This window comes from Protopterus annectens, chromosome 13.part0 (genome assembly GCF_019279795.1).
Source record: "Protopterus annectens isolate FY-2018-M chromosome 13.part0, PAN1.0, whole genome shotgun sequence".
In the NCBI taxonomy this organism is placed as follows: Eukaryota; Metazoa; Chordata; order Ceratodontiformes; family Protopteridae; genus Protopterus; species Protopterus annectens.
In genome coordinates this window covers 241,601,694-241,613,746 of record NC_056747.1, presented here as the reverse complement: position 1 = coordinate 241,613,746, position 12,053 = coordinate 241,601,694, and the positions used below count along the sequence as shown (strand labels likewise).

Genomic DNA, 12,053 nt, shown 5'->3' with positions numbered 1-12,053 from the left:
TAGGCTTAGCTGAGCAATGCATCAGCTATATCTTGAAACTAACATCTGCAGCGACAAAATTGTGCGAAAAAGTATAGTAGCATGGATACATGTGTCATATAGGTAAGCACAGTGAATGCCCATGCCCACTGTGCGGACCTTGTGGTAAAAAGCTGTAAGTATTTATGGTCACTAGCTGATGGCTCACATTACTTGACAAAACCGAACATCTGAGAGCACAATATGTGACACACTTGCTAGCATTTCTCATGGTACAGTGACAGAAGGAGTTGCTCCACAAACACACACACAAGCATATGTATATAGGAAAATGTCCACATACATGGCCATCTTTATGATGCATAAAATGGGTACAAAAAGGGTGTATAGGAATGTAGGAAAGGGGTAAGCAAGCAAGCAGAGGAGTGCACATAAGGAAAATATAAAGGAATGCACTGGATGGGGAAGAAAGGTTAAGATTTTTGTAGGGATAGGGACCCATTTTTTTCATATAAAGAGATGGGCAAAATGGTGAAGGGTGACAGAAAAAAATGGGAAAAAGGAGAGGGTATGGGGGTGTGCAGGGGCAAACAGACAATAAAGAACAGAACAGGCGAACAGAAGTAGATGTGCACACTAGGACTGGAAGTCACAGGACAGAAGCAGACAGGGGGTGGACAAATGATGATGGAGAACACTGGACAATGTGGGTTTGTACAAAATAGGAAAGGAGAAGACCCGGCAGGTGATAAGGTGGAGTACTGACAGTATGTGGGTCACTGCATAGGCTAATCTACACTGACCTATTGCCAGAAAACAGATCAGCACGGCTAGTTGTATGGGTGTGCCCCTCCTTTGGCAGTCTAGTCGTCCAGACCAGTCAGATGACAGAATCAGATATACACTCCAGTAAGCATTCTGTGCACAAAAGCTTAACACCTGGCTCCCTTTCAAACCCCTAGTTCCACCACCTTCCCTAGCTGCAACTGGGCAACTACAGGCGATGGAGCAAGGCTACCTGCTGAAAGAGGTCACCATCTTCCTGCAATGAGGCATTCTCATCTCTCTCACCTTCCCCAAATACAACCTCAGTAAGTGTAGGATCCGCCTGAGGCTACTGCTAACCTCTTGTTCTCTAGATCTGTAGGCTCATGGCACAATGGGCAGGATACAAGTGCTTTAATTCCAAAAGTGCATTTTGTATATACCACATACCAGTGATAGCAACCTGAATCTGCCACTGCCTCATGACTATACAGAATGGCAGCCGGTAAATCACACATGCAATCTGATTTGTGAATTGTGAGAGGTACATGAGCCTATGATGGCATGACAGTCACTGTTCCGTGACATCAGTGTTATGGGCGAGTGTAATCGTACCCTGGATCAATCTTGTAGGAGTGTCACTGGCATGATCGGTTGTGCCAAGACAAAGGCACAATAGATAGATGGAGGGAAGGGGGCCTACCAGGCACTACCACACTGATGGAACTGCAGGAGATTTTGTGTAGCTCCTTTCACATGGGTGTCTTCCTGTCAATGTTTATAGACCTTTTTTCAGCTACATCCCAGTGCTGCCCGTGGTCTGCCTGTTCTGAAGTTAAGACAGAGGAGTATGATATTTCTTTGTATATGGGTGAAGGTTTTGTGAGGGGGACTTGCTGCTCATTTCCACTTGATGGCACTCCTGCCTTTGATTAGTGTTAATATGTTTTATGGTGATTATCACCTCCCTTACACTCCTTTTCTTAGACACTCCTTTTCTTAGATGAACTGATTTTGTGAAACTGGCAGCTCTATGGCATGTATAGAGGTCACAATGTTTCATTTATTTTTTCAGCATCAACCTGTTTTGGCTACTAGCTTTGAAAATATTAAGCGGTGGCTGTGCTTAAAGGATGGTGGGTTTTGCAATAAGATGGGGACTTTTTTTATGATTGGTGATAATGTTTATTGTTTCTTCCTCTCTCTAGCTTATTTCTGTTTGCAGTTGTATTTGATTTTTATTACTTATTTTGATGTCTGAACTTTAGTTCTTTGTTTCTTGTATGTTTTTTTTTTTGGTTTAAAAAATGTACCCAGTTTGTGTGACCTTTTGAAGGTCACCTTGCTAGAAATAATGATATAGCTGATAATTGTACCATATATGTGAATCATGGGAACTGTCCAGGTGCAGTCCAGGGACATTGGTAATAATACCCTGTGCATTGTACACTATCTGGCATTTCACAGAATGTTAATTTTTCCTGATGATATATCATTGTGACTATGTATCAGGTTGGGCCTTTATTGCTAATGTGTGCAGTCTATATCCAAGTACATCAGGGATGCATTGCAATATCATGAAGTATGGAAAGTAGTCTGTCTCTTTCTCTCTCTCTCTTATGTTGTCCTGAGAAAAGAGATATGGAAGAGATATGGTCACCCAAACTTAGAAGTATAATACTGTAGAACTGATTATGTATTCTTGAGGATGATGCTGTGACATTTCTAAGTGTCCTCTAATGGCTAAAAAGTCCCTATAGGTAGGATAGTGAGCACTACGCATACATTTACCTTCACATGGATAGGTAGACCACACATTCTTCTAGATACTTCTTGCGGGTGGCATATGCCCACCAGGATCATTATAATGTCCAAATCAACACAAAGGGGTCAATTATCTCCTGCTCAATCCAATTATACCATATTATACATTATCTATAGCTCTTCCATCACTGGCATCCACTGTGTCAAGTTTAGTATAATGAGATACTGATGACCAGGTCCTGCCCTGCAATGAAGATAGTTCATGCATGCTTTGACCTTTTGTAATCATGTTCCTGCATGCTTTGACCTTTTGTAATCATGAAGCATGACACCAAAAAATACTGTGAATCTTGACATTGTCTTGGCTGCAAACATTTGCATACCATTACTGTTTCATTTGTGTACATACTTTAATTTGCATGTTATTATATCATCATTGATGTGTGTGGCATCACGCATGTGCTACACTGCTATACAACATGTTTCTATGAATCATCATCATCATCCTGTGCATGGCTTGTAACCACACATATCTGTGCTCTGTACTATGCAACTTGACTATGAATCCCATCCATTTGCTATAGTTTCTTCATGCTTACATTTTCTCTATGATATTACTTGCCCAGCAGTACTTATACTATTTTGTTAGTAAGTCATTTACCTTCATATCAGGTTTTAATTTCTAAGATTAAATTTACTTAGCTCGATTTTCTGTTTTACTATTTGTATTTTAGTGTTTAAAAACTGATGTGACTTCATGGGGAAATTTCAGCTTCTGTTAACATAGTGTATCATTTTGGCATAGGTCAGGAAGCAGCTTGTAGTATATGTACGCATGTTTAACCTGTACCTGCTTGTAGTATATGTAGGTACCTTTAACCTGTACCTGCTTATAGCATATGTAGGTACCTTTAACCTGTACCTGCTTGTAGTATATGTAGGTACATTTAAATTCTACCTGCTTGTAGTATATGTAGATGCGTTTAACCTCTACCTTCTCATAGTACATGTAGGTACGTTTAACCTCTACCTGCTTTTAGCATATGTAGGTACATTCAACCTGTACATGCTTGTAGTATATGTAGGTGCATTTAACCTCTACCTTCGCGTAGTATATGTAGGTACATTTAACCTGTACTTGCTTGTAGTATATGTAGACAGGTTTAACCTCTACCTGCTTGTATTATAATGTAGGTACTTTTAACCTCTACTCACTTGTAGTATATGTAGGTGCATTTAACCTCTACCTGCTTGTAGTATATGTAGGTACCTTTAACCTGTACCTGCTTATAGCATATGTAGGTACCTTTAACCTGTACCTGCTTGTAGTATATGTAGGTACATTTAAATTCTACCTGCTTGTAGTATATGTAGATGCTTTTAACCTCTACCTTCTCATAGTATATGTAGGTACGTTTAACCTCTACCTGCTTTTAGCATATGTAGGTACATTCAACCTGTACATGCTTGTAGTATATGTAGGTGCATTTAACCTCTACCTTCGCGTAGTATATGTACGTACATTTAACCTGTACTTGCTTGTAGTATATGTAGACAGGTTTAACCTATACCTGCTTGTATTATAATGTAGGTACGTTTAACCTCTACTCGCTTGTAGTATATGTAGGTACATTTAACCTCTACCTGCTTGTGGTATATGTAGGTACATTTAACCTGTACCTACTTGTGGTATATGTAGGTACATTTAACCTGTACCTTCTAATCTGTGTACTTAACCTACCATCTTTTATCCATTCTCACTCTGAACTGTAATTATGATTCCGAATCATAATTACTATTCAGACTTTACTCATCTCTTCAGCACCAGTTTACAAAGAAAATGACATAATGTATGGTTCCCATGTAAACTTTAAATTCTTTTCTACTCCTCAAAGGCCCCAAGTTGTGGTTAAACTTTGGCCCAGTTTATTGTGAGAACCAAAGGAGGCAGTGTTTCTATCTATATTAGAGATAAATTCACTTCCCAACTAGTTAGACAGGACAACTCAATGGCGTTACTCCAGGTTTTGATTACTGTGGGTAATATCTCCATTCAAGTCATAGCTAGTTATAGGTCCCCCTCCATGGATCATAATGTGCATGAGGCCTACTTGACCAAAATGGAGTCAATCCAAATATTGCCATATGCAAATATGGTCATGGGGGATTTCAATTATCCCACCATCAACTGGGAAACCTACTCTAGCCCTAACTCACTAGCACAAAAGTTCCTTGACTTTGTTAGCTCAAATGCACTGGAACAAATTGTTCAAACCCCAACAAAAGGAACAAACATACTAGATCTGGTCCTTACTAATATGACAAACAGATGCACCACCACAACTGATGGACCTTCGTTATTTAAAGCTAACCACAAATCAGTCAACTTCGAACTGGCATTAACACCAGAACTCACAAAGGGTGAACTCAGACTAAAAAATTTCAAGAAGGCAAACTATACCCTCCTAGGGGAAGGTATAAATGCATTCCAAGCCCCGCCCCTAGCTGGAAGTGGTAACTACAGCAAAGTTTACACTAAAGCCCTGTACAATCACGTGTATAACTGTACAGACTCAGCTGTTCCAGAGAGAATCAAAGCCGGAGCTCCAGGTTAAAACAAGCCACCCTGGTAGACATCCAGCATCAACAAACCTTACAACAAATGCAAAACGTTGCTGTCTAAGAAAACTAAGGTGAGGCCCCAACGATGGAAAAGCACCCCCCTCAGCCTCAATAGGCAAATAAGAGAACATGTCAAATCTTCTAAGGACAACTTTGAGAGAAACTTAGCAATCATAGCCGAGGATAACCATAAGGCCTTTTACAGCAGTGTATGCAGCCCAAAAAGTAGGACTCAAAGCATATGCCAGATCCCGCACAGATTGCAAAATTGCTGGCTGACTGATTTGGCAAAAAATTCACTCTCTTATCACCTCCAAACTTAACACAAACCTTTCCCCCAACTTACAACCACCCTACATACCTGAAGAGCAGGTCATTAAAGCCTTATCTAAGGCAAAAAAACAGCCTCTGTGAGACTCGACTGCATCCCAGGCTGTCTTCTAAACAAACTAAAACATGAACTACATCATCAATAAGTATCCTGTTCAATCACACCCTAACCACAGGCAATGTTCCTGCAGAATGGAGAACAGCAACAGTTATTCCCCTCCACAAAGGTGGCTTAGCAACAGTCAGAGGGAATTACAGACCCATACATCTGACCAGCCTCATCTGTAAGGCCATGGGATGTATCATCATGGACCTCATAAATAAAGCCATAGGCAACCTCCAAACCCTGGATCTTGCCCAATTCAGCTTCATTAAGGGCAGATCCTACCTGTTAAACATGGTGTATTTCTTTGAAAATGTGACCAGGGCCATTGACGAGGGCAAATCTGTGCACACAGAATACCTCAACTTGGCCAAGGCCTTCGACACAATATCACACTCAGGCATTACCGATAAACTTAGCAAGCTGAATGTAATTTTGTTGTAAGATGGGTTGTCAACTGGCTTACAAACCGGTCACACACTATCAAAGTGGGTGACTCCACATCAACCAGCAGACCTGTCACCAGCAGGGTCCCACAAGGGTTAGTGCTGCACCCCCTACTGTTTATTATATACTTTTCAGAAGTTCAGGCCAAAACTAAGGGGCTGTGGCTGACCAAGTTTGCAGATGACTGCAAACTGGGTGCAATTATCAAATCCCCAAATGATGTCAGTATACTTCAGGAGGGTCTTACGCAGACCAACAACTGATGTCTTAATCACAGTCTCAAACTAAATGCAAAGAAATGCATCATCATTCCCTTCAGTACAAACAATGTTCCTTCACACTATCAAATTAACAACAGTCCCCTATGTATGGTAAGAGATCTGGGATCACAAGTAGACTGTGACCTTAACTTTGAACACCATCCAGGCTTTCAATTTAGCACGCTTGCTTAGTAAAGGCATCACATCTAGAGCAAAGGTGGTTATAACCCCTCTATACCAGTTACTAATCATGCCTATAATTGAGTACAACACCCCTTTTGGCATGTACCGTACAAAGCACCTGCAGCAGCTGGAGATAACCTAATGAATTTGCTGCACATCTGTAAATCAAACAGGACTAGAGCTACCCATTCCAGGGACTAAATATGGAGTGCAACTTGAATAGGACATGCTGGAGGGACAGATTTGTCTCCCAGTGACCATCACATCTTTGGACTAGGCCGCAAATTCATGTGAAACAGAGCACCTTTATGACACTGTTCAAAAGGAACCTGGACAAGTGGATGGTGCACTGTAAATTCATTGCAGGGATTGCACCCACAACCCTCCTGGACATGGACAGTCATTACTAAATACGGTCCTGGGTACTGATTAGAGAATCTGTGGTATTTCATTGGGATGAAATGGCTAGCCTTGAAAGGACCTCTGGGTCGATAGCCTAGAAACTGCCTATGAGCCTCCTATGATAAAATGTATTAGTCCTTCTATGTGGTCAGTCAATTAATAACTAAATCAATACTCTGTGTTATTTGTGAGTATTTTTTTTTGTGTGTGTGTGCGTGTGTGTGTGTGTGCCTGATTAACTGTTTAATTTATTTTTGTGTCATAGGGCAGCAAAAGTCTATCCTAGCTCTCAGTGTCTGAAAGGCAGAAAAAAATAATGCTGCGTGGTGCACCAGCCCATTGAAATTTGTGTGTTGTGTGAGTGTGTGCGCGTTTGCGCGTGCACATGTGTGTGTGTGTGTGTGTGTGTGTGTGTGTGTGTGTGTGTGTGTGTGTGTGTGTGTGTGTGTGTGTGTGTGTGTGTGTGTGTGTGTGTGTGTAGACATTGGTACTACTCTGGATCTCCAGTAGTGGGTGGTGATGGTTAGTGCAGTCTAAACGGGCAAGAAAAAAACCTTTCTACAACTAGCTTTTCCATCACTGCATTTTTAAAATAAAAGTGTATCAGATGGTTTGGCACCTGGCCTTGCAATGCTATTGCTACGGGGCACGTAAAATAAACTGGGCCAGAGAGGTGAAGCAGTAACAATGGAAGTTACTTGGTACCAAGCAGGCTACATGGTAAGGCCACCTAAATGAAGCACAGTCTGTAACTGACAGAGCTGGCTTTACTAAGTTGTCTGGGTATGCAGTGCAAATAGCTATGCTGAAATGCTAAGAAATATTAGACTGAGAACACAGGGCAAAGCAGAAAGGATGATGACATGAACTAAGGAGATGGGAAAATGCACTGGCCAAAATGAAGAAGGGAGAGGATGGGATAGGATACGTAGCATAGGATTAGATGAGCAGCCAGAGTGCCCACCCTATAAATTCTATAACTCGGCAACTTCTGTTGCAGCATCAGTTCTAGCATAATAACTAATTCATGGAAATGGCTGAGGTATCTGCTGAAAAAAAACTAACTATTTTACCTTCATCAACAAGATGTCATTTTGTCTGGGATCTTCTTTGAACTCAGAATGAAGGAAATAGCTTTGGATTTTGAAGACTTCTTTAAATGAATCATCCTTATAAATTGAATGGGCACCCAGGACAACTGAGAACTCCTCACTTTTCCTGAAAAGAATATTAACAGATTAGCATATTCATAATACCTGAATGTCATTAGTATACCTGCAACAAAATATTATCAGAGAAAAACAAAGTGCAAGAAAATATAGCATGACAATAGAGTTATCTTTCTTTTGAGATCAGGGTATGATTTGGGCCTTATGGATATAATTGTCAATCAGTTACTGCTGTATCATATAAAAACACAAATCCCCCTCCTGTGCCACTACACCATTACTACTATATTGCTGAGAATAAATCCCAGGTTTAGACAGCAGTATCTGGGAACTTACCAAATCAGAGCTTCAGAACTTCTATAGCGTATAAATTGGAGTTAGATTGTCTGAGTGTGACAGTCAGTGCTCACAAATGTACCTTTAGTGCCTGCCACTGGAGTACCCAGTACTATAATAACCAAACCAAAAGGCTAAAAAGGTCACACAGGCAAACCATTCAGTAAAAACTGCGCTCTTTTGCAGACATAGTCGCTGTACAAAATTATACAGTAGTACCTAGTGGGGAAAGCAGGGACTGCAACAGATGTGATACCTGTTGGACTGTGCCAGCTGTGATAGACTGTACCAGGTGTGACACCTGTTGGACTGCGACAGGTATGACACCTGTTGGACTGCGACAGGTGTGACACCTGTTGGACTGCGACAGGTGTGACACCTGTTGGACTGCGACAGGTGTGACACCTGTTGGACTGCGACAGGTGTGACACCTGTTGGACTGCGACAGGTGTGACACCTGTTGGACTGCGACAGGTGTGACACCTGTTGGACTGCGACAGATGTGATACCTGTTGGACTGCGACAGGTGTGACACCTGTGGGACTGCGACAGGTGTGACACTGGTTGGACTGCGACAGATGTGATACCTGTTGGACTGCGCCAGCTGTGATAGACTGTGCCAGGTGTCACACCTGTTGGACTGCGACAGGTATGATCTCTCTACTGTTGATGCACTTGTGCCACTATTTTCTTCTACCGGTCATCCTTGGAGCAAAAGTTTGAGGGTGTACAAAACCAGTGTTCTAAAAGCGTCCTTAGTAGCTACAGTTAAGAGACAGAGGGTTGGAATACCAAAAAAACCCTTAGTGAAAGTTCCTCCTCTACCTGCAGGACTCTTCCAACAGTGCCTATAGTACTAACAGATTAAGAAACTGCAACTCTTAAAGGAAAGGTTTGCTACTGCATTTCCAATCTCCTCTAACAAGTAGAAAATGTAGTAATGGACATAGAACTGAAAAACAGTGCAAGGTACTGGGAAGTAATTTTAAAAATATTCTTTTAGCACACACAAATTATTACCTAGATTTTTCCTATATAGGTCGCTCATATTCAATTTATTAGTCAACGCTGTCTCACTCATTGCAAATACTCTGTTTACTTGTAGTATTACATTTAAAACCATGCATTGACTATCATGCTGAAAACTTGATATTAATTTTAAATAGTTCTACCCTTGTTTTGTGTTTAATTTTCTCCTAAGATTAGTGGGGTTCATTTCATTTTATGGGATTAGTGATTTGCTTGTTTTTCAAAAAATGTTTCCATTACTGAAAATAGTTTATATTCCATATCATGATGAAAATAACATAATTTTTCCCCTGTGGTGTTGCTCTGTGTTAAAATGTTTTCTGAAAATGTTCACTTTGTTTTATATATTATTGTGATTTTACTAAGTCTTTCAGCTTTTCCCGGTTAGGGGTCGCCACAGCGGAACTCCGGTCCATGCATGATTGGCAGTGGATTTTTACAGTGCTGAGTTGCCAGCCGGACACTCAACCTTCAATGAAGGCACACCCATTCACTCACGCACCTACCTGCATGTCTTTAACGTCACGGGGAAGACACATGCAGACCACACAGAGGCACTCCAGCTGAGAATCGAATGGGAGAACCTCTTGCTGCGAGGTGACAATGCTAACTGCTGCACCACCGCGGCCTACCATTGCGATTTACTAAGCTGTTCTTAAAAAGGTTTGATGAAAACAAATCTGTTACTGCACTTCCAAACCCTGTCAGTAGATGGCACTGCAACATGAGGCATTGAAGTTGCAACTTAGCTCTTCCACTCTATGCATGTCTTAGCAGGATCACTACAATTGATGGAGATGTGCGGATGGGAATAACAGGACACTTACACAAACTATCAGTGCAATCAGGCATAGAGAAGTTATCATTTTTGTGAGTAAATGAAATGACTCAGATTATTTATAGCTTCATAGGTTCATAGGTAGGTACTAGGCTATCAGCCCAAGGGCCTATGTAAGCCTAGCCAACAAGGTTCCCTGGCTTACGCCACCCAACAAAGTTATTTTCCTGTGGTCCCTAGACCGTGTAGCTCAGAGGGATTGGGATTTCTTTAGGTGTAGCATGTCCAACAGCTCTGGGTTTGACATTGCTTTATATGTTGGGCAGAGATCACCATGGAGTAGGAGATATGCTAGGGAGTAAAGCTGGAGTTTTTTTGAGGCGGTCAGTGTAGGGCATTTGTTTGAGGCCAGTAATCCTCTTTGTGAGGTACTTCTGTGGCCTTTCCAGCTGCTGAAGATGTCTTGTGAGGTACATTCCAAAAGGGGCGTTGTACTCTATAATGGGTCTAATGAGTGTCGAGTAGAGGGGAACAATAACCTCTTTTTTCCTGGATGAGAAGTTTTATGATGAGGTGTGCCACGTAGAAGGACTTCCTGACTACTGTGGCGATGTGACTATCAAAGGAGAGACTACTGGGTCCCAAGGTCTCTTATCATACATTCGGTGTTAAGTAGATTGCTGCCTATGTGGTAGTTCATGGGTACAGAGTTTTCACCAAAGGGGATGACACTGCACTTTTTGGCATTGAGCTTGAAGCCATGGCTCTAACACCAGGCATCTGTCTCAGCGAGGCCCTTCTGTAGGATGTCCACATCATTTGGGGACTTGACTATGGCTCCTAATTTGCAGTCATCTGCGAACTTCATTAGCCAGAGGCCTTCTGTGTTAGCCTGTACTTCAGAGAAGTAGATACCAAACAGGAGAGTTCTCAGGATGGAACCCTGTGGTACTCCACTTGTCACTGCTTTGAGGTCAGATTTGGAGTCTGCAACTTTTACAGTGTGGGTCCTGTCAGTGAGCCAGTTGGCAACCCATCTTGTGACAAAGGGATTTATACCTAGTTTAGTGAGTTTAGCTATAATTTCAGAATGGGGGATTGTGTCAAAAGTCTTGGCGAGGTCAAGATAGGCTGTGTGAATCACCTTACCCTCATCTACGGCTTTGGTGACTGCCTCAAAGAAGTCAATCAAGTTCAAGAGGCATGATCTGCCTTTCACAAACCCGAACTGGGTGGGATCCAGAGTTTAGAGGTTACCAATGTCTTTGTTTATGAGCTCCATGATGATACGTTCCATGGCCTTGCAGACCAGGCTCATCAGGCTAATAGGTTGATAGTTCCCAGGATCATTGGTGGGTCCCCCTTTGTGGGGATAACTGTTGCTGTGTGCCATTCAGTGGGCACAAAGCCTGATGCGAGGCTATTATTGAACATGATGCTTAAGTGGGGAGCCAGTTCATTCTGAAGTTCATGTAAAACGCAGCCTGGGATGTTGCCCGGTCCCATGTATGCTGTGTTTTTGGCTTTAGAGAGTGCAGCTTCTACCTGCGTAGTTGTGATTGGAGGGACTCTGCATTCTTCCTGTATAGATATGGGCCCTTTAGGGGGTGGCGTGGGGGGGGGGGTAAAGTTAGCACTGAATCTATCTGCCAGGATGTTGGCAATATCAGCTGGTTCTGTAATTTTCATGCCTTTGTGCTGTAACTCAGAGCAGATCTGGGTATTGCCATCGAGATTCTTGACATAGCTATAGAATGCTTTGTGGTTGACCTTAGAATTAGTGGTGATTTTGGTTTCGTAGCTAGCTTTGGAGGATCTTATAAGGGATCTCAGCTTCTTACTGAAGCTGACCAGGGAGCTCCTCCACTCATGGGATTTTACTCTCT

General features: G+C 42.0%; 1 protein-coding gene across 2 annotated transcripts in view; it reads right to left on the bottom strand.

Moving 5' to 3' along the window:
* Positions 1-12,053, bottom strand: part of LOC122787204 (complement factor D-like) — a 51,829-nt gene that overhangs the window by 18,920 nt on the left and 20,856 nt on the right. For both annotated transcript variants that reach the window (XM_044053794.1, XM_044053795.1), the window contains one exon: positions 7,929-8,073. In XM_044053794.1, the coding sequence (XP_043909729.1) occupies positions 7,929-8,073 (145 nt within the window). The remainder of the gene's footprint in view (positions 1-7,928; positions 8,074-12,053) is intronic.